Here is a 23,074-nt window from a genome sequence, read left to right on the forward strand (position 1 = left end):
TTTGGCGGATTTTGGCGGATTTGGGCGGATTTGGGCAGATTTTCACTGATTTTGAACCAAATCATCCCCCCGGGAGGTTCTTCCCAACCCCTTCGGATGCACCTTTGGAGGTCAAATCCTCACCTGGGTATCCTGGGGGAATCCTGAGCCAAATCTTTGGGATTTGGAGCCAAAATCCCCCGGGAAATTCCTCAGCCAGGGAGGGGAGGTTGTGTTTTAAGGGATTGTCCTATTTTTCTGGGAATAAAGACACGGGAAGGGAATTCCCTCAGATCCCACAGAGGGAAAATGAAGGGATTGTCCTGTTTTTTGGGAATAAAGACACGGGAAGGGAATTCCCACAGAGGGAAAAGGAAGGGATTGTCCTGGTTTTTTGGGAATAACGACACAGGAATTCCCTCAGATCCCACAGAGGGAAAATGAAGGGATTGTCCTGGTTTTTTGGGAATAAAGACATGGGAATTCCATCAGATCCCACAGAGGGAAAATGAAGGGATTATCCAGTTTTTCTGGGAATAAAGACATTGGAATTCCGTCAGATCCTACAGAGGGAAAATGAGGAGATTGTCCTGTTTTTTTTGGGAATAACGACATGGGAAGGGAATTCCCTCAGAGGGAAAATGAAGGGATTTTCCTGTTTTTCTGGGAATAAAGACATTGGAATTCCGTCAGATCCTACAGAGGGAAAATGAAGGGAATGTCTAATTTTTCTGGGAATAACGACATGGGAAGGGAATTCCCTCAGATCCCACAGAGGGAAAATGAAGGGATTGTCCCATTTTTCTGGGAATAAAAACATGGAAATTCCCTCAGATCCCACATCCCATTCCTCCATCCCTGTGGATTCACAGCTCTAAAAATATAATTTCCAGGGAATTTCTGCTGCTTGTTGTCACCTCAAGCTTAGTGACAATCTCACACCCCTGCCGAGGGATCCAAAGGGTGGATGGAAGATTTTTCCTCCTGATTTTTGGGGGAAAAATCCACTTTGAGTTATTAATGAGTAATGAATAAATTTAGTATTTATTAGGTTATTTTTAACGGAATGAAAGGAATTTTTTTATAAGGATGTGCAGCAATAGGAGAAATGGGAATGGCTTTGAACTGGAATAGGGCAGGGAAAAATGGGATTTTGGGAAGGAATTCCTGGCTTAATCATGATGAAATGATTAATAATAATAATAAAAAGAATAATAAAAGGAAATAAAAATGAAGGAATAATTCAGCATCTCAAGATTAGCATCTTCCAGCCTTCCTGGGAAAATGCTGGCTGGGAAACCAGGAAAACCTAAAAATGTGGGAATGTTTCTCGGGAATCCACTTGTTCCCTTTCCTCCCTGCTTTTCTCACCAGGGAACATTTTGTTTCTCCTCCCAAGGAATATTTTTCCTGCCTGTTTTTCCTGCCCAAGGACATCTCGGGACAGAGCAGGATTTCCAGAGGAGAGGCTGGAAATGGCACTCGGCTCCCTGCCAACATACACAAAATTCCATTTTTTTCTTTTTTTTTCCTTTTTTTTCTTTTTTTTTTCTTTTTTTTTTTTGCATTTTTTTCAGGAGGAAAAGGAAGAAAAGTCCCCAAATCCCTCCTCAGGATGTTGGGGGTGAGGAAAATCCTGGGATGTTGTGGATGAGGAGAATCCTTTTTCTGGTTGAGAAGGTGATGAGGGGAGAAGTTAGGAATTCCTAAAGTCACAGGGAATTCTGGAATGGAGGAGAATTTGGGAATTCCTAAAACTCATAGGGAATTCCTGAGGGGAGGAAGAGATGGGAATTCCTAAAAGTCACAGGGAATTCTGGAATGGAGGAAAAGTTGGGAATTCCTAAAGGCCACAGGGAATTTCTGAGTGGAGGAGAAGTTGGGAATTCCTAAAAGTAATTGGGAATTCCTAAAAGTAATTGGGAATTCCTAAAAGTAATTGGGAATTCCTGAGGGGAGGAGAAGGTGGGAATTCCTAAAGACCACAGGGAATTCTGGAATGGAGGAGAATTTGGGAATTCCTAAAAGTTGTAGGGAATTTCTGAGTGGAGGAAAAGGTGGGAATTCCTAAAGGCCACAGGGAATTCCTGAGTGGAGGAGAAGATGGGAATTCCTAAAAGTCTCAGGGAATTTCCTAGTGGAGGAAAAGGTGGGAATTCCTAAAGGCCACAGAGAATTCCTGAGTGGAGGAAAAGGTGGGAATTCCTAAAGACCACAGGGAATTCTGGAATGGAGAAATTCGGAATTCCTAAAATTCACTGGGAATTCCTAAAAGTCATTGGGAATTCCTAAAAGTCACAGGGAATTCCTGAGTGGAGGAGAAGTTGGGAATTCCTAAAATTCATTGGGAATTCCTGAGTGGAGGAGAAGTTGGGAATTCCTAAAATTCATTGGGAATTCCTGAGTGGAGGAGAAGTTGGGAATTCCTAAAGGCCACAGGGAATTCCTAAAAGTCACAGGGAATTCTGGAATGGAGGAGAAGTTGGGAATTCCTAAAATTCACTGGGAATTCCTAAAAGTCATTGGGAATTCCTAAAACTCACAGGGAATCCCTGAGGGGAGGAAGAGATGGGAATTCCTAAAGGGAACCTGATCCAGCTGGGAAAACAGACATTCCCACCTTTCTCCGCCATTCCCAAGGTTTTCTCCTTCCAGGCGAATAATCCGGAATTCCGCAGCATTCAGACACTTTTATTTTACAAAAACAAAACTCGGGAATTTGTTTGGCTCAGGAATTCCTTCCCATCCTCCTTTTCCTGAGCATCCAGGTGTTTCCCTCCCCTCATCCCAACTTTATTTCTCGTCCATAATTCCATTTTTCCAACATTTTTTTCTCCCAATATTTCCCGCCTCTCTTCGTGTTTGTTTTTCTTGTCCAGTTTGGGAGTTTTTGGAGGAATTCCTGAAAATCCGACGGGATTTGAACGAGGCGCTCGGAGCTGATCAACTTCCTCTGCCTGGATTTTGGGAAAAGAGGGAAAGGGGAAACAACGGGAATGTGGGAAATGGGCTGAAATTTGGGATTTCCCTCGGAATTCCCGAGCTGAGGGCGGTTTGGAGGCCACGGGGATTTGGGATTATTTGGGATTATTTGGGTTTATTTGGGATTATTTGGATTATTTGGGATTTTTCCCATTCCCAGGGGTTGTTCCTTCCCAAAAAAGGGAACCCAGACAGGGCTGGAGGGACCTGCAGCTGCTTTGGGAAGCTCCCAGTGCAAATTCCCTGGAAAAATAAAAACCAAGCAGCAGGAATTTCCCTCATTTCCTGGTGCTGCTGGGGCTGGATTTCGACTCCATCCCAAAATTTGGGATCTCGTTAATTCCTTCAATTCCTCTCTGTTTTTTCAGCTGCCCTCAAACCCAGAGCGGATCAACCTCACCAGATATTTTTATTTTGACGGATTTTGGAGAATTAACGGGATTTTTTCGGAGTTGCCTCCGTGCAGAGGGAATCCTGGGGGAGGAATGTTTTCGGGATGTATTCCTGGGATCAGGATGTTTGTTTTCCCACCAGATCCCTGTTTTCCCTGGGATGAGGAAAATCCACCCAGGCTGATCCCAAACCCCCTGGATCTGGTGATGGAAACCATTCTGTGCTTCCAGGAGGGAGTTATTCCCAGGGAAAAAAGGATTTCCTGGATGAGGTGAGATCCCAAATCCTGGGTGTTCATCCAGACCTCAACTGCTCTGGAGCAGAATTCAGGCTCTGCTGGAGGCTGGGGATGCCAGAGGGGCTTGGATGGATCCAAATTTAGGGATGGATCCGAAATTCAGGGGTGGATCCCAAATTCAGGGGTGGAGCCCAAATTCAGGGATGGATCCCAAATTCAGGGATGGATCCCAAATTCAGGGATGGAGCCCAAATTCAGGGATGGAGCCCAAATTCAGGGATGGATCCCAAAGTCAGGGATGGAGCCCAAATTCAGGGATGGAGCCCAAATTCAGGGGTGGAGCACAAAGTCAGGGATGGATCCCAAATTCAGGGTGGAGCCCAAATTCAGGGATGGATCCCAAATTCAGGGGTGGAGCCCAAATTCAGGGATGGATCCCAAATTCAGGGATGGATCCCAAATTCAGGGATGGATCCCAAATTCAGGGATGGAGCCCAAAGTCAGGGGTGGAGCCCAAAGTCAGGGGTGGATCCCAAAGTCAGGGGTGGATCCCAAAGTCAGGGATGGATCCCAAAGTCAGGGATGGATCCCAAATTCAGGGATGGAGCCCAAATTCAGGGTGGAGCCCAAATTCAGGGTTTGGAGGGCAGAAACCCCAAAATCCCTGCAAATTTCACCCTCAGGAAGCACAGGAGGTGTGCAGAGTGTGAGGACTTGGTGTCCAGGTGGACCTTCCTCATCATCCACACGTGGAATTTTCATCCTCATCATTCCAGACACGGAACTGGCCCAAGGGAAATGTCCAGGAGATCCTTTGGATCCGGGAATGGAACCAAACCCTACAAATCCCAGCCACTTCCCACTGGGGGATTTCAAAGAAATGGGAGAGGACAAACCACAGCTGAGTTTTCCTGCTCTCCCTGGCCTCATTCCTGGCTGGAGGAGGAGGGAATTTGGGGATTTGGGAATTTGGGGATTTGGGGTTCAGCCTCACCTGCCCTTCCTGGCCTCCTTCCCAGCTGGAGGAGGAGGAGGGAATTTGGGATTTTGGGGTTCAGCCTCACCTGCCCTTCCTGGCCTCATTCCCAGCTGGAGGACGAAGGAATTTAGGGATTTGGGGTTCAGCCTCACATGCTCTTCCTGGCCTCACTCCTGGCTGGAGGAGGAGGGAATTTGGGAATTTGGGGATTTGGGGTTCACCCTCACCTGCCCTTCTTGGCCTCATTCCTGGCTGGAGGAGGAGGGAATTTGGGAATTTGGGAATCTGGGAATTTGGGGATTTGGGGCTCACCCTCACCTGCTCTCCTTGGCCTCCTTCCCAGCTGGATGAGGAGGGAATTTGGGGATTTGGGGATTTGGGGTTCAGTCTCACCTGCTCTCCCTGGCCTCCTTCCCAGCTGGAGGAGGACGGAATTTGGGAATTTGGGAATTTGGGAATTTGGGGATTTGGGGTTCAGCCTCACCTGCCCTTCCTGGCCTCCTTCCCAGCTGGAGGAGGAGGGAATTTGGGAATTTGGGGATTTGGGGTTCAGCCTCACCTGCCCTTCCTGGCTTCACTCCCAGCTGGAGGAGGAGGGAATTTGGGAATTTGGGGTTCAGCCTCACCTGCCCTCCCTGGCCTCACTCCCAGCTGGAGGAGGAGCAGGGAATTTGGGGATTTGGGGATTTGTGGATTTGGGATTTTGGGGTTGAGCCTCACCTGGCCAGCCCCGGCAGCGCCGCTCGCAGTGCCGGCGGGACGGGAAGCGGTTGCTGTTGCCCCGGCAGCCCCCGAACAGGAAGGGCCGGCAGGAGCTGCTGGGGCTGTGGAAGTACCAGAGCAGGGAGTGCTGCTGGCAGGAGCCTTCGTCCATGGGCTGCAGGCAGCGGGCTGTGGGGAACACCCCAAAATCAGCTGGGGTTGGATATGGGTGGGAAAAACCCCAAAATCAGCCAGGGGTTGGATATGGGTGGGAAAAAACCCATAACCACTTGTGGGTTGGATCTACTCAGGAAAACACCCCATAACCACCCATGGGCTGGAATCAAGTGAAAAATATCGCATAACCACCTAAGGGAAAAACCCCAGAACCACCCAGGGGTTGGGTCTAATCTGGAAAACATCCCATAACCACCCAGGGGCTGGAATCAAGTGAAAAATACCCCATAACCACCCAAGGGAAAAACCCCAGAACCACCCAGGGTTTGGATCCAGGTGGAAAATATCCCATAACCACCTAAGGGAAAAACCCCAAAACCACCCAGGGATTGGATCTAGGTGGGAAACACCTCATAACCAACCAGCCATAGAATGGATCCACTCAGGATTCCCAGATGGACAAAGGGGACATCCAGGAGTGGATTCCCAGAGTGGACAAAGGGACATCCAGCACTGGATTCCCAGAGTGGACAAAGGGGACATCCAGCACTGGATTCCCATAGGGGACAAAGGGGACATCCAGGAGTGGATTCCCAGAGTGGACAAAGGGACACCCAGCACTGGATTCCCAGAGTGGACAAAGGGACATCTAACACTGGATTCCCATGGGGACAAAGGGGACATCCAGCACTGGATTCCCAGAGTGGACAAAGGGACATCCAAGAACAGATTCCCAGAGTGGACAAAGGGGACATCTGGGTGAACCCCCATAGGGGACAAAGGGGACATCCAAGTGGATCCCCATAGAGGACAAAGGGGACAACCAGCACTGGATTCCCACGGGGGACAAAGGGGACACCCAGCACTGGATTCCCAGAGTGGACAGAGGGACACCCAGCACTGGATTCCCACGGTGGGATGAGCTCCTTGTCGCTCCATCCTCCACCCCTGTGGTTCCCACCACGGCAGACCCTTCCAAGGGGATGATCCAACCCCGGATTCCGTGTGGGATTCTCCACTCAGGACATTCCCAGAGAATCCTCCCAGCGTGTTTTTTTGATCCAGGACCCTCCTGGATCAAACCCCTCCAGCTCCTTCTCCCCCAGCTCAACCCCCCGGGGCAAACCCAGCTGCTTTAATCCGAATCCAAACCAAGTTTTAACCTCTGTTAAAACTCCTCCAGTGCCACATCCCTTCATCCCGAATCCGAGCAGCCCTTCCCACCGGGAAGTGACTTCCCTAAATGTCACTTAATTCCCTGCTTTTCACCTGGTAATTGGCCGCCGGCGTCTCGCTGAGAGGAGCCCACAATCTGCCGCGCCCTGCCTGGGGAATAAAAACAAGCAAACGGCACGGAATGAGGCTGTGCAAACAAATTATCCCTCATTTAAATAAAGATCCTCGGAGCCTTCCGCGGCCAGCGAGCTCTCCTCGTAAATGTCACCGAGCCAACGAGGAGCCGGCGGCAATAAAACCCTTAATGGTGTTAAACAACTCCGTGGGAAAGGTTGGGCGTCCGGCGGGGGAAACGTGGAAGAGTTTGTGGTTTGTTTGTTGGAGATAAATGTCAGGCTGGAGTTCGGGAGAAGCCGGGAGCGATTGGAATCTGGCGGCAATAAACGCTCCGGCTGGCAGAATCCTGTTAGCATTTGGAGCCGCGCCGCGCTCGTCGCTCAGCCGAGGGATTTATGGGGTTTTTTATGGGCCCTCCTGCCTCAGCCCCGCTGCTAATGGGATTGTTGGCTGCTGCTGTGATTTGATAACACCTGGAATGTCCCATCCATCTGATCCATAGCGCTGCCGGGCTGTAAATTGAGTTTGGATCCAGATGGGAGGCTCTGACGTCGGGAGAGCGCCTGGAGCGGGGCGGGAGGGCAGTGGGGTGGTTGGGGTTTGGTTCCGGCCTCTGCTGGATTTTTCGGGATTTGTTCAGTGCTTACAGGGAGTCATCATTAATGGCTTTGAGTTCAAACTCTTCCCAAAACTCTGGGAAATCATGGAATCATGGGGAATCATGGAATTTGAGCTTGGAATTAGATGATCCTCAAGGCCCACAAATCATTCCATGTCTCAGACTGGAAAGGACCAAGAAAGACCTTTCAGTCCAACTCTGCTGGAATCCCTGTTTGGGATTGGATGATTTTTAAGGTCCCTTCCATCCCAAATCATTCCACGTCTCAAACTGGAAAGGACCAATAAATATCTTTCAGTCCAACCCTATTTGAATCCCTGGTTTGGGATTGGATGATTTTCAAGGTCCCTTCCATCCCAAATAATTCCACATCTCAAACTGGAAAGGACAAATAAAGACCTTTAAATCCAACTCTGCTGGAATCCCTGGTTGGTTGTGGTTTTTTTGTTTGGGTTTTTGTTTTGTTTGTTGGTTTGGGTTGGTGTTTGGTTTTGTTTGTTTGGTTTGTTTGTTGGTGGGATTGGATGATTTTCAAGGTCCCTTCCATCCCAAATAATTCCACATCTCAAACTGGAAAGGACCAATAAAGACCTTTAAATCTAACTCTGCTGGAATCCCTGGTTGGAATTAGATGATCCTCAAGGTCCCTTCCATCCCAAATCATTCCACGTCTCAAACTAGAAGGAACCAATAAATATCTTTCAGTCCAACTCTCTGTTTGAATCCCTGGTTTGGGATTGGATGATTTTTAAGGTCCCTTCCAACCTGAACCATTCCATGTCTCAAACTAGAAGGAACAAATAAAGACATTTAAATCCAACTCTGTTGGAATCCCTGGTTTGGGATTGGATGATTTCAAGTTCCTTCCATCCCGAACTGTCTCAGGTTAAAAGGGATCTGGAAGGATCACCGAGTCTGATTCCATCTCAGACTGGAATTTGGAGTATGGAGACCTCACCTGCAGGGTATTTTTTGGGGTGACAGAGAGGATTGAATGGCAATTTTTAATCATTTTTAATCAATCCCCCAGAAATTGCACTGCTCCATTCCCCCGATTTGGAAGAAATTCCCAAAGAACATCAAACTTCTGTCCTATAATAAAACCCAACTCTCATAAGCTGTAAACCCTACAACTCCTTTTGGGGTTTGGAGCATTGGGGGCCTTGCTCAGTGCAATGGGATTTTTAATTTCCTCTTATTTACTTTCATTTTTTTAAAAATTTCTTTTAAATTAATTTCTTTTAAATTATATCCATCACGCCCAACCCTCCTCCTCCAGCTGAAAAAACCCGAACACCTTAATGTGAGGAATTCTGAGAAATTATCCCAAACTCTTCCTCCTTTTGAGTCCTGCCCAGTTTGGACTTTTGAGCTCCAACTGCAGAAATCCTTCCACAAACGAGTCCAAAATCCCCCAATTTCCCCCATCCACAAATCAGGATTCCAATCCAAGCCCTGACGAGGACATCAGGAACTCCACGAGTGGCTCTTCCCTGGTGTCCACGGAATTTCGTGGGCAGGGATTGGGATTTCTGGGGGTTCAGCTTTAAAAATTGGGAATAAGGAATGGATTGGATCGTGTCTTGGAGGAGAAGGGAAACAGGAGAGCTCCAGATGATCCCTGAGATTCCTCTCAGGAAAAGCTCAAACCAGGATCCAAAAACTCTCAGTGATCCAACATTTTCTGCACTGACTCCCAGAAAAAAAACCCCATTTATTCCTAAAACCAGATCCTACAATCTGTAGCAGCAGATCTGTGTCAGACAGGGCTTTTCCCTCTTGGAAAACACGAAGGGATGGGAACAGATCCGATTGTTTTTCCGTGAGGTTTAATCTGTAGTTTTAGCCTTTATTAAAGCCTTCACGGCGCCCTGGACAGAAATAATCTGCTTTTGGCTTCAGAGTTTTTGGTCTCAGAGATGCCATTTCTGCCGGGTTGGAAGTTTTACTGGAACTTGCCGAGGATGTGGTGGAAAAAATGGGGACAAAATCAGCCTGGAAGTGGCTGGGAACGGGAAGAAAACCCTACAAACTCAAGGGGGGAATCTTTAGGAAATGGGAGTGGATAAATCACGGATGGGTTTTCCTGCTTTGGCCTCATTCCTGGCCACATTCCTCTTCCAGCCTTTTTAAAAGGAACCCTTTGGAAGGTTGGGATCACCGCCAATCCCACGGAGATTTCGGGTTTTGTCACCTTCTCGGGGCATCAGGTGGTGTCACCTCCAAGAGTGGGGGAACCCTCAGTGGGAATCCCATCCTGCCCTGTTCCTGCCCTTTTCCAGGGAAGAGGATTCAGCACTGACCCCATGGAATGTTCCAGAGGATTCCATGGGGTGGAAAGATGGGAAGGAGACTCACCTGAGGATTCTATTCCAGGGGTGGAAAGATGGGAAGGGTTGGGTTTGGTTGGGTGGGGGGTTGGGTTGGGGTGGGTGGGTGGTTGAGGATTCCAGGGGTGGAAAGATGGGAATGAGACTCACCTGAGGATTCCAGGGGTGGAAAGATGGGAAGGAGACTCACCTGAGGATTCTACTCCATGGTGGAAAGATGGGAAGGAGACTCACCTGAGGGTTCTATTCCATGGTGGAAAGATGGGAAGGAGACTCACCTGAGGATTCCATGGTTGGAAAGATGGGAAAGAGACTCACCTGAGGATTCCATGGTTGGAAAGACAGGAAGGAGACTCACCTGAGGATTCCAGGGGTGGAAAGATGGGAAGCTGAGCTCACCTGAGGACTCCACAATTGGAAAGATGGGAAGGAGACTCACCTGAGGATTCCAGGGGTGGAAAATGGGAAGGAGGCTCACCTGAGGATTCTATTCCATGGTTGGAAAGATGGGAAGGAGACTCACCTGAGGATTCTACTCCATGGTTGGAAAGATGGGAAGGAGACTCACCTGAAGATTCTGTGGTTGGAAAGACAGGAAGGAGACTCACCTGCAATGGGTGGAGGTGTCTCCATGTAGATCTCCACCGGAGTCACCACCGTGGTCTTTCCCTGAGCCGTGCCGAGCTTTTCTTCCCGGTTTCCACCATTCCCGGCGTATTCCCGAGGCTGGGAATGCCCTTGGAGCTGCCTGGTGGCTCCAGCTGCCTCCAGCCCTGCGGGTTGAGGGTTAGTGAGGATGAATCCAACGCTCTGGGGTTGGGAGATGAGCTCTCCAGGCTCTGTGGACCATCGGATTTGAGGGTTCTGTGAGTCTTGGAGCTCCTCCTGGGGATTCCCTGGTGTCCACAGAATTTTGTGGACATCAGATTCCAGGGGTTGGGATTTCTGGGGGGTTCAGATTTAAAAATTGGGAATAAAGAATGGATTGGATCGTGTCTTGGAGGAGAGAGGGAAAACAGATCTCCAGTTGATCCCTCAGATTTCTCTCAGGAAAAGCTCATCCCCCTCAAACCAGCATCCAAAAACTCTCAGTGATCCAACATTTTCTGCACTGAATCCCAGAAAAAAAACCCATTTATTCCTAAAACCAGCTTTTCACTTCCAGTTTCAGGTAGTTTTGGGGCAAGGAAAAGTTCCTTTCCTGCATGAATTCCCAGCCTTACCCTTTTTCCATGGACATCTTTCCCAACTCACCTCCACAACCTGCAGACAGAAGAGAGAGGCAGGGTTTGTTTGCTATTTTTTCCCTCGATATAAATAAGATTTTTCGACGAGATAATGGTTTTTCTGGGTTGTTTTTCATCTTTTTCCCCACCCTTTTTCAGGGATCCAAATGCATCCTAACAGCTCCAGCGATGGTGAACCTAAAACCACTCCATATCCACAGGGAAACCCCAGGAAATGTGACTCTGATGGGTCACAAATAAGACCAAAAAAAAAAGCAAAACCCCCAAACCTGAAAATGTTGGGATTCTGGGATTAAACCATCCCCAAATATGGATTTTTTTTTTTTGGTGCTGCTGGCAGTTATGCACCGTGGGAGAGGAGAGTGTGGCAATGAATCCCACAAAAAAATGGGAATTAAAAAGTTCCTTGAGCTCCAACCTTCCCTCCATGACCCAGCACTTTCCCAATCCACAAGGAAATGGGGGAAGATCTGTGGGTTAAGGGATGAAAATGATGAATTCCAGGAGGTCAGAATTCCCTGGAATTCCAGAGAGGGGAGCTCTGTGTGCCAAGGAATCCCACAAAAAATGGGAATTAAAAAGTTCCTTGAGCTCCAACCTTCCCTGACCCAGCACCTTCCCAGTCCACAAGGAAATGGGGGAAGGATTTGCAGGTCAAGGGATAAAAATGAAGAATTCCAGAAAGTCAGAATTCCCTGGAATTCCAGAGAGGAGAGCTCTGTGTGCCAAGGAATCCCACAAAAAATGGGAATTAAAAAGTTCCTTGAGCTCCAACCTTCCCTCCATGACTCAGCGCCTTCCCAATCCACGAGGAAATAGGGGAAGATTTGTGGGTTAAGGGATGAAAATGATGAATTCCAGGAGGTCAGAATTCCCTGGAATTCCAGAGAGGAGAGCTCTGTGTGCCAATGAATCCCACAAAAAATGGGAATTAAAAAGTTCCTTGAGCTCCAACCTTCCCTCCATGGCCCAGTGTGTTCCCAATCCACAAGGAAATGGGAGAAGGATTTGCTGACAAAACCAAATGGGAAGAGAGGAGGGAGTTAAGGGATAAAAATGAAGAATTCCAGGAGGTCAGGACTCTGCAGGACCTGGAATTCCAGAAAGGAGAGCTCTATGTGCCAATGAATCCCACAAAAAATGGGAATTAAAAAGTTCCTTGAGCTCCAACCTTCCCTGACCCAGCACCTTCCCAATCCACAAGGAAATGGGGGAAGATTTGTGGTTTAAGGGATGAAAATGATGAATTCCAGGAGGTCAGAATTCCCTGGAATTCCAGAGAGGAGAGCTCTGTGTGCCAATGAATCCCACAAAAAATGGGAATGGAAATATTCCTTGATCCAACTCACCACAAATCGCTCTCATTTCGCTCCGGAGCATTTCCTTCACCTCTTCCTCCTGTGCCAGAGTGGGAAAAGGGAAAGGAGAGGTGAATTCTGACTCTGGAATTATCTCCCTGCTCGTCCCACCTTGATTTGGGTGGAACTGATTTTGGGGAGCTCGGTTTGGGATTTGTGGCTCTTTCCCTGTGGGAATTCCTGGTTTTCCTGTGGGAATTCCTGGTTTTCCTGCAGCCAGGAGGAATGGGATCCCAACCCATATAACCCCTCCAGCCTGGCTTTCCAAGGAATGTCCCCAACCTCCTGGCATTGTCCCCAAGAAGCTCAAAAGTCAAAATTTAGGATTCAAGTTTTCCTCCAGGGTGGAAATGAGCTGTGGAACTCCACGGGATGATGTGGAGTTCCCACTCTTCCCCGGCTGTTCCCCATGGAATGAGACACCCAACCCCATGGATTTGGGATTTTGGAGTCCATCCCTCATCCCTGGGACACTAGGGATGTCCCATAGGGAATTCCCCATAGGAATTTATTTATTCCCTACGGGAATAAATTCTCACAGGGATTCCCATAGTGAATTTTCTCTGTGGGATGGTTGTTTCCTACTGCATTTCAAACTCGGGATGGCAAATTTTGGGGCATTTTCTGCGGAGGGAGGTGGAATTTTCAGCATCCCCAAATTTAGGGGATTCCCATGATCCCCCTGGTGAAGTGAATTCTGCCTGGAAAATGAATTAAATGAATTAAAATGGAAATATTTTCTTGTGGCAGTCGGGTGGAACAAAATCCGGGATGAAGGGATGTGGAAGGAGTTACAACAGGAATTTTGTCCTGATCCATGTGGGCCAAGCCCTCCTTCTCCTCAGGATTCAGACACTCAGAGCTGCAGCTTTTCCCTAAATTCCCTGAAAATGGGGCTCATTTCCCTCTTCCTTTGGGGTGGATCAGCCCTGGAGAACTGAGGGACGAACAGGAATTAGGAAAAAGAAAATATCTGCAGATTTAGGCCTGGCTTTGCAGAGACCAGCTCTGCCCTCCCTGGTGAACAACCAAAACCCTCATTTCCCACATATCCTCAGCACAAATCCTTTCCTCAGCTTTACCCTAAATTCCCTGAAAATGGGGCTCATTTCCCTCTTCCTTTGGGGTGGATTAGCTGTGGGACAAGCAGGAATTAGGAAAGGGAAAATATCTGCAGATTTAGGCCTGGCTTTGCAAAGCCCAGCTCTGCCCTCCCTGGGGAACAACCAAAACCCTCATTTCCCACATCTCCTCAGCACAAACCCATTTCTCAGCATTCCCCCTCCTCCCCTCAGCCTCTCAGGGCCGTTCTGTCCGATTTTCTCCATTTTCCCCCCTAAATGGGACTCGATTTCTGCCGAAAGCACTCACGGAAAGGCCTGGCTCTCCCTTGGCTCCTTTCTGCCCGGCGGGACCATTTTCTCCCTGTTAAAAACACTGAAATCATCACCAAATCTCCGGAGATTGTCCATGAAATGCTCCAGGAATAAATGCTGCTTTGGGATGATACCTAGGGAGGCAGTTGGGGGAAAAGCCTCACGTGTTTTCCTGTAAATTTTGGGGATATCTGAGAGTAGCTGGCTGGGCAGGGAGGAAAAGATTCGTCCACGTGGGAAGCAAGGACAAAAATATCCATCAAATCCCGGATTTTTTGGGAATTCTGCTCCATTCCAACAATATGGATTTTAACAGTTTAAATCAGGTTGATTTTTCATGTAGAGAGGTGGAGGCATGTAAAGAATTTTTGGGAATCAAACCGGGGAGAAGATCGAAATCCCAGTGCTGGAAAAATGAAAAAAAAAACCCAGATTTTTGAATGAAATGAAAAAAAATCAGGACATGCTGAGCTTTGTCCACAGGGATAAAAACACCCTGAAAAATTTCCCAGCTCAGAACTGCTGGAAAGTGGATTTGTGGATTAAGGATGTTTAAAAATATTAAAGGGCAGGCAGCACAAGAAGGATGATCCCAATTAAAGCTGGGAGGATCGTTTGTCTCAATTTCCAGGAGCTGGAACATCAGGAAAAATCACATTATCCACTTGGAGTTCAAACAAAGCCACCTCCTGATCCTAAAATCCCTCAGGACACTGCAGGGTGAAGGAATTGACCCCAAACAGGTTAGGATTGGGATTTGAAGCTCTGGCTGGAATTCTCTGCTGGGTAATTAATTGCTCATTAATTGGGAATTGACCCCAAACAGGTTGGGATTGGGATTTGAAGCTCTGGCTGGAATTCCCTGCTGAGCAATTAATTGCTCATTAATTGGGAATTGACCCCAAACAGGTTGGGATTGGGATTGGCATTGGGATTTGAAGCTTTGGCTGGAATTTCCTGCTGGGCAATTAATTGCTCATTAATTGGGAATTGATCCCAAACAGGTTGGGATTGGGATTTTAAAATCTGGAATTCCAGCAGGCTGGAATTCTCTGCTGGGCAATTAATTGCTCATTAATTGGGAATTGACCCCAAACAGGTTGGGATTGGGATTTGAAGCTCTGGAATTCCAGCAGGCTGAAATTTCCTGCTGGGCAATTAATTGCTCATTAATTGGGAATTGACCCCAAACAGGTTGGGATTGGGATTTTAAGATCTGGAATTCCAGCAGGCTGGAATTCCCTGCTGAGCAATTAATTGCTCATTAATTGGGAATTGACCCCAAACAAGTTGGGATTGGGATTTGAAGCTCTTGTTGGAATTCCCTGCTGAGCATTAACTGCTCATTAATTACCCTGCATTAATTATTGGCTCATTCCTGCTCCGCCCTGCCAAACTTGAGGATGTGACGATCCCAAAATTCGCTGTTTTCCCAAAGAAATCCTCCCCAGCTGGAAACACCTCCGGGCAGGAATTTGGACAATCCAGAGCCTGGAATTTGGGATTCAAACACCTCTGCCCTTGTGGTAAAATTTGGGGGAGCTGAGCCATAAAATTTGATGGGAATTTGGGAATTTTGGGAAGCTCTGAGGAATTCCCAGGGTCATCCCCACACTGACCACTTCTCCTTTAGGTCCATCCAAGCCTGGAGGTCCCTGAAGGCAGATTTGGGATTTTCCTCTTTTCCCTGGAGGACCCTGGGGAGGAAAAGGAGATTTCAGTCAGCAATTCCAGAGATATTCCAAATTTTTTGGGGGGATTTTCCCCCTGAAATCCACCCTGGGATTTTTTCCCCTCTGTCACAACCTCATTCCCCTCTTCCTTAATTATGAAAAAATAAAGTTTTTCTCCTTTAATTCAGGGAAAAGCCAAGGAGCAGCGTGGGTGGGGGAAGTGACACCTCACAGCCTCTCTTTAATCAATGTCCAAAAAAACCCCCAAAAAAAGCCATTTATTATCCCAGACAGGGTTTCCTGGGCTGGCTCATAAAATAAAAAATTCCAGCCTTTTAAAATATCCATGAGGGAATCTTGTACTTTCGGCTTCCTCCTCCCTCCTGTGGCTCTTTTGATTTATTTTTCATGGCGAGGCACAGCCTGGGGAGTGAGGGGAGGAGGAATCATCCTGTTTTCCACGGGTTGGAGTTGGATTTAATTCATATTTTATCGTTCTGGAAGGACCTTTTTGCACCTTCTTCCTGTGTATTTTTGGTGGTTTTATTCCGGCTGTTGTCCCTGAGGAAAATGTTGATTTCCTGAGGTTATTTTCCAGGTGAAATCCGAGTTTTGTGAGGGAATTTTGCAGGGAGAAAATCCAAGTTTCTTTGAGGGGAAAAAAAGAAAATAGTTGGGAGTTGTTTGAGAGTTGATTTTGTGATAAAGGATTGAGGAGATGCAGCAGGTGCCACAAAAATAAAATAAAATAAAATTGGGAATTTGTGTTGAGTTCCCTTAGTCATCCTTTCTGCTCTGAATCCTTCTGTTCTTTCCTTAAATCCCATTTTTTTTTGGGGGGAATTCCACGGGAATTCCAAACTGTTGCCATCATTGGCAGGAATCCTTAATTTATGGATAAAATTTGGTTTTTCAGGTTCTATTATTCCAGCTTTCCTTTTATCCTTCGATCTTCCACATAATTTTTATGTTCTTTAATCCAAACCTAAAACTCTCTTAGTGCCACCAGCAAAACATGGGGAAAAAAAAGAATTATGGATAAAATTTATGGAAAAAATTTATGGAAAAAATTTATGGATAAAATTTGGTTTTTCAGGTTCTATCATTCCAGCTTTCCTTTTATCTTTGGATTTTCCATGTGATTTTTGTGCTCTTTAATCCAAACCTGAAACTCTCTTAGTGCCACCAGAAAAACATGGGGGAAAAAAAATTATGGAAAAAATTTATGGAAAAAATTTATGGATAAAATGTATGGATAAAATTTATGGATAAAATTTGGTTTTTCAGGTTCTATTATTCCAGCTTTCCCTTGGATCTTCCACATGATTTTTGTGTTCTTCAATCCAAACCTGAAACTCTCTTAGTGCCACCAGCAAAACATGGGGAAAAAACAATTTATGGATAAAATTTATGGATAAAATTTGGTTTTTCAGGTTCTGTTATTCCAGCTTTCCTTTTATCCTTGGATCTTCCACGTGATTTTTGTGCTCTTTAATCCAAACCTGAAACTCTCTTAGTGCCACCAGCAAAACATGGGGAAAAAAAGAATTATGGATAAAATTTATGGATAAAATTTGGTTTTTCAGGTTCTATTATTCCAGCTTTCCTTTTATCCTTGGATTTTCCACGTGGTTTTTGTGCTCTTTAATCCCAACCTGAAACTCTCTTAGTGCCACCAGCAAAACATGGGGAAAAAAAGAATTATGGATAAAATTTGGTTTTTCAGGTTCTATTATTCCAGCTTTCCTTTTATCCTTCGATCTTCCACATCATTTTTATGTTCTTTAATCCAAACCTGAAACTCTCTTAGTGCCACCAGCAAAACATGGGGAAAAAAAGAATTATGGATAAAACTTATGGATAAAATTTATGGATAAAACTTATGGATAAAATGTATGGATAAAATTTACGGATAAAATTTGGTTTTTCAGGTTCTATTATTCCAGCTTTCCCTTGGATCTTCCACATGATTTTTGTGTTCTTTAATCCAAACCTGAAACTCTCTTAGTGCCACCAGCAAAACATGGGGAAAAAAAGAATTATGGATAAAATTTATGGATAAAATTTGGTTTTTCAAGGTCTATTTTTCCAGCTTTCCTTTTATCCTTGGATCTTCCACGTGATTTTTGTGCTCTTTAATCCAAACCTGAAACTCTCTTAGTGCCACCAGCAAAACATGGGGAAAAAAAAATTATTTATGGATAAAATGTATGGATAAAATTTATGGATAAAACTTATGGATAAAATTTATGAATAAAATTTGGTTTTTCAGGTTCTATCATTCCAGCTTTCCTTTCATCCTTGGATTTTCCATGTGATTTTTATGCTCTTTAATCCAAACCTGAAACTCTCTTAGTGCCACCAGCAAAACATGGGGAAAAAAAGATTTATGGATAAAATTTATGGATAAAATTTATGGATAAAATTAGGTTTTTCAGGTTCTATTTTTCCAGCTTTCCTTTTATCCTTGGATCTTCCATGTGATTTTTGTGCTCTTTAATCCAAACCTGAAACTCTCTTAGTGCCACCAGCAAAACATGGGGGAAAAACAATTTATGGATAAAATTTATGGATAAAATTTAAGGGTAAAATTTAGTTTTTCAGGTTCTATCATTCCAGCTTTCCTTTTATCCTTGGATCTTCCACATCATTTTTATGTTCTTTAATCCAAACCTGAAACTCTCTTAGTGCCACCAGAAAAACATGGGGGAAAAAAAAATTATGGAAAAAAAAATATGGATAAAATTAGGTTTTTCAGGTTTTATTATTCCAGCTTTCCTTTTATCCTTCGATCTTCCACATCATTTTTATGTTCTTTAATCCAAACCTGAAACTCTCTTAGTGCCACCAGCAAAACATGGGGAAAAAACAATTTATGGATAAAATTTATGGAAAAAATTTATGGATAAAATGTATGGATAAAATGTATGGATAAAATTTGGTTTTTCAGGGTCTATCATTCCACCTTTCCTTTTATCCTTCGACCTTCCACATCATTTTTATGTTCTTTAATCCAAACCTGAAACTCTCTTAGTGCCACCAGCAAAACATGGGGAAAAAAAAGAATTATGGATAAAATTTATGGATAAAATGTATGGATAAAATGTATGGATAAAATGTATGGATAAAATGTATGGATAAAATTTATGAATAAAATTTGGTTTTTCAGGTTCTATCATTCCAGCTTTCCTTTTATCCTTTGATCTTCCACATCATTTTTATGTTCTTTAATCCAAACCTGAAACTCTCTTAGTTCCAACCACCAAAACATGGGGAAAAAAAAGAATTATGGATAAAATGTATGGATAAAATTTGGTTTTTCAGGTTCTATCATTCCAGCTTTCCTTTTATCCTTCAATCTTCCACATCATTTTTATGTTCTTTAATCCAAACCTGAAACTCTCTTAGTGCCACCAGCAAAACATGACGAAAAAAAAAAAAAGAATTTTCATTTCCAGCCCTTTTTTTCACTCGCAAACTTCTTTATTCCTCTCCATTTCTCGAGCAAACTCGCAGGGCAGGGTGATCCTGCTGATAAACGGAATTACCATCTCATTTCCCAGCCTCTTCCCCTGCGTTTCCAAAGGTGCCCAGCGTGGCTGGAATGCAAAAATCCTCATTAAAACCGGGAGCTGGGAGGCAGCAGCTCCTCGCACTCCGAGCCCGGGGTAATTAACACCGCGGTAATTAACTCGGGGAGCTGATTGCCTGCGATTAGCTCCTCGAGGAGAGGTCGCTGCTTCTGGCCCTGGAGGGATGGGGGAAGGAGGGGAGGAAAGGGGATGGGAAAATAGCCGGAGAGAAAGGGATTGGGAGGGGAAGGAAATGGGGGAAAATCCCACAGGGAAGGGAAGGTGGGATGTGGGGAGAGTTTGGGGGGTTTGGTGACGTGAGGGGAGCCAGGGGTGGGTCCTTGTGGGATTTAGGATCTGCTGGGATTTAGGATCGCTGGGATTTAGGATCTGCTGGGATTTAGGATCTGTGGGATTCAAGATTTGTGGGATTCAGGATTGCTGGAATTCAGGATCACTGGGATTCAGAATCTGTGGGATTCAGGATCGCTGGGATTCAAGATCTGTGGGATTTAGGATCTGTGGGATTCAGGATTGCTGGGATTCAAGATCTGTGCAATTCAAGACCTGTGGGATTTGGGATTTGTGGGATTCAGGCTCTATGGGATTCAAGATCTGTGGGATTCAGGATTGCTGGGATTCAGGACCTTTGGGATTCAGGACCTGTGGGATTTAGGATCTGTGGGATTCAGGTCCTATGGGATTCAGGCTCTGCTGGGATTCAAGAGTTGTGCAATTCAAGACCTGTGGGATTCAGGATTTGTGGGATTCAGGCTCTATGGGATTCATGATCTGTGGGGTTCAGTATCTAATGGGATCCAGGATCTGTGGGATTCAGGATCTGTTGGGATCCAGGACCTTTGGGATCCAGGATCTGTGGGACTGACAACCTGTGGAATTCAGGATTGCTGGGATTCAGGATCTGTGGGATTTGGGATCTGCTGGGATTCAGGCACTGCTGGGATTCAAGATTTGTGCAATTCAAGACCTGTGGGATTCAGGATCAGTGGGATTCAGGATTGCTGGGATTCGGGATCTGTGGAATTCAGGATTGCTGGGATTCAGTATCTGTAGAATTCAGGACCTATGGGACTCAGGATCTGCTGGCATTCAGGACCTGTGGGATCCAGGATCTGTGGGATTGACAACCTGTGGGATTCAGGACCTGTGGGATTCAGGATCTGTGGAATTCAGGATTTGTGGGATTCAGGATCTGTGGGATTCAGAATCTCTGGGACTCAGGATCTGCTGGGATTCAGGATCTGTGAGAATTCAGGATCTGTGGGATTCAGTATCTAATGGGATTCAGGACCTGTGGGATTCAGGATCAGTGAGATTCAGGACCTGTGGGATTCAGGCTCTATGGGATCCAGGATCTGTGGGATTCAGGATTGCTGGCATTCAGGATCTGTGGGATTCAGGATTGCTGAGATTTGGTACGTGCTGGGATTTGGGACCCGTGGAATTCAGGATCTGTGGGATCCAGGATCAGTGGATCCCACAGATCCTGATCAGTGGAATCCAGGATCAGTGGGATTCAGTATCTAATGGGATTCAGGATCCCTGGGATTCAGGATCTGTGGGACTAAAGATCTCCGGGATTCAGGATCACTGGGATTCAGAATCTCTGGGACTCAGGATCACTGGGATCCAGGATCTGTGGGGTTCAGGATCACTGGGATCCAGGATAAGTGGGATTCAGTATCTAATGGGATTCAGGATCCCTGGGATTCAGAGCCTGTGGGGTTCAGGATCACTGGGATCCAGGATCAGTGGGATCCAGGATCTGTGGGATTGACAACCTGTGGAATTCAGGATTGCTGGCATTCAGGACCTGTGGGATTCAGGATCTGTGCAATTCAAGACCTGTGGGATTCAGGACCTGTGGAATTTGGGATCAGTGGAATCCAGGATCTGTGGGATTCAGGACCTCTGGGATCCAGGATCACTGGGATTCAGGATCTAATGGGATTTGGGATCTGATGGGATTCAGGATCTGTTGGGATCCAGGATCTGTGAGATTGACAACCTGTGGAATTCAGGATTGCTGGAATTCAGGATCTCTGGGATTCAGGACCTCTGGGATTCAGGATCAGTGGGGTCCAGCCCCTGCTCTCACCCGTGCTCCAGGCTCTCCCGGCGGCCCTCGAGCTCCAGCTGCTCCATCCCCTCCAGGCTTCCCAGGCCATCCTGTCTGTCCCTTGAATCCTCCCAGGCCCGGAACTCCCTTGGCTCCCTGGGAATCACCAACACAGGGAATTGTAGGGTTTGGGCATTCCAACCCCATCCAGTCATCCCCGCGGATTTGGGAATCTGGGAATGTCATTGATGTTCCTCTGTCCACCTTGGTGAGTTGGAATCTCCATCCAGCCATTCCCAAGGATTTGGGAATCTGGGAATGGCGTTGATGTTCCTCTGTCCACCTTGGTGAGTTGGAATCTCCATCCAGCCATTCCCAGGGATTCCCAAATTCCCAGCTCTCCCATGGATTTGGGAATCTGGGAATGTAGTTGATGTTCCTTTGTCCACCTTGGTGACAGGGAATCTCCATCCAGCCATTCCCAAGGATTTGGGAATCTGGGAATGTCATTGATGTTCCTTTGTCCACCTCGGTGACAGGGAATTTCCATCCAGCCGTTCCCAAGGATTCCCAAATTCCCAGCTCTCCCATGGATTTGGGAATCTGGGAATGTCATTGATGTTCCTCTGTCCACCTCGGTGATATGGAATTTCCATCCAGCCATTCCCAAGGATTCCCAAATTCCCAGCTCTCCCACCTCACCTAAAGGGAATCCTTCAGGCTGCAATCCTGGGGAAAAATGAGGAAAGAGGAAGATCCCAAATCCTATAAATTTCCCACTCATTTGCATCCCTGGAGCAGCAAATATTCCCATGAAATCCAGCGGGAAAGATCCAACAAAACCCCGGGAAATGGTGGAAAAAAACATTTGTGGGAGAGGAAAACAGGAGAGGAAGGGAATGAGAATTTTCTGGGAATGAGAATTTCCTGGGAATGAGAATTCCATGGGAATGAGAATTCCCTGGGAATGAGAATTTCCTGGGAATGAGAATTCCATAGGAATGAGAATTCCATGGGAATGAGAATTCCCTGGGGATGAGAATTTCATGGAAATGAGAATTCCATAGGAATGAGAATTCCCTGGGAATGAGAATTTCCTGGGAATGAGAATTCCATAGGAATGAGAATTTCCTGGGAATGAGAATTCCCTAGGAATGAGAATTTCCTGGGAATGAGAATTCCATAGGAATGAGAATTCCATAGGAATGAGAATTTCCTGGGAATGAGAATTTCCTGGGAATGAGAATTCCACGGGAATGAGAATTCCCTAGGAATGAGAATTTCCTGGGAATGAGAATTCCATGGGAATGAGAATTTCCTGGGAATGAGAATTCCATGGGAATGAGAATTCCCTGGGAATGAGAATTTCCTGGGAATGAGAATTTCATGGAAATGAGAATTCCATGGGAATGAGAATTTCCTGGGAATGAGAATTTCCTGGGAATGAGAATTCCACAGGAATGAGAATTTCCTGGGAATGAGAATTCCATGGAAATGAGAATTCCCTGGGAATGAGAATTCCATGAGAATGAGAATTTCCTGGGAATGAGAATTCCATGAGAATGAGAATTTCCTGGGAATGAGAATTGCCTGGAAATGAGAATTCCATGGAAATGAGAATTCCATGGGAATGAGAATTTCCTGGGAATGAGAATTTCCTGGGAATGAGAATTTTCTGGGAATGAGAATTTCCTGGGAATGAGAATTTCATGGGAATGAGAATTCCATGGGAATGAGAATTTCCTGGGAATGAGAATTCCATGGGAATGAGAATTCCTTAGGAAATGAGAATTCCATAGGAATGAGAATTTCCTGGGAATGAGAATTTCCTGGAAATGAGAATTCCATAGGAATGAGAATTTCCTGGGAATGAGAATTTCCTGGGAATAGGAATTCCATAGGAATGGGAATTCCATAGAAATGAGAATTTCCTGGGAATGAGAATTCCCTGGGAATGAGAATTTCCTGGGAATGAGAATTCCATCGGAATGATCTCCCACCTTCCCACCAGAGACTTCAGGAGGTGTTTGACCACCAGGGAATGAGGAGCAGAAGATTTATCAATAAAATCAATAA

The 23,074-nt window shown here is 45.8% G+C and overlaps 1 protein-coding gene and 1 long non-coding RNA gene across 2 annotated transcripts; both read right to left on the minus strand.

Annotated features, from left to right (window-relative positions):
- Positions 1-2,691: 2,691 nt before the first annotated feature.
- On the minus strand, positions 2,692-11,905 carry LOC146443052 (uncharacterized). The gene is made up of 7 exons (XM_085049227.1): positions 11,895-11,905; positions 11,358-11,409; positions 10,947-10,955; positions 10,301-10,637; positions 6,720-6,776; positions 5,292-5,462; positions 2,692-2,936 (listed from the first exon to the last, which is right to left on the minus strand). Exons 1-7 carry the CDS (start codon positions 11,903-11,905, stop codon positions 2,923-2,925), a joined length of 651 nt encoding a protein of 216 aa, XP_084905353.1. The 3' UTR covers positions 2,692-2,922.
- A 273-nt stretch (positions 11,906-12,178) lies between these two features.
- On the minus strand, positions 12,179-21,156 carry LOC146443053 (uncharacterized). Its single transcript, XR_014855915.1, has 4 exons — positions 21,038-21,156; positions 15,293-15,370; positions 13,669-13,722; positions 12,179-12,337 (listed from the first exon to the last, which is right to left on the minus strand). It is a non-coding gene; the product is annotated as an uncharacterized LOC146443053 (long non-coding RNA).
- Positions 21,157-23,074: the final 1,918 nt, after the last annotated feature.

The sequence above is a fragment of the Lichenostomus cassidix genome, chromosome 1Aa (assembly GCF_008360975.1).
Source record: "Lichenostomus cassidix isolate B80296 chromosome 1Aa, HeHo_3.0, whole genome shotgun sequence".
In the NCBI taxonomy this organism is placed as follows: domain Eukaryota; kingdom Metazoa; phylum Chordata; class Aves; order Passeriformes; family Meliphagidae; genus Lichenostomus; species Lichenostomus cassidix.

Coding starts and splice junctions, on each gene's coding strand:
- LOC146443052 (XM_085049227.1), bottom strand. Junction 6,777..10,300: donor GACACCTCCACCCATTGCAG/GTGAGTCTCCTT, acceptor TTTATTCCCCAG/GCAGGGCGCGGCAGATTGTG. Junction 5,463..6,719: donor CGCCGGCGGCCAATTACCAG/GTGAAAAGCAGG, acceptor TGTTCCCCACAG/CCCGCTGCCTGCAGCCCATG.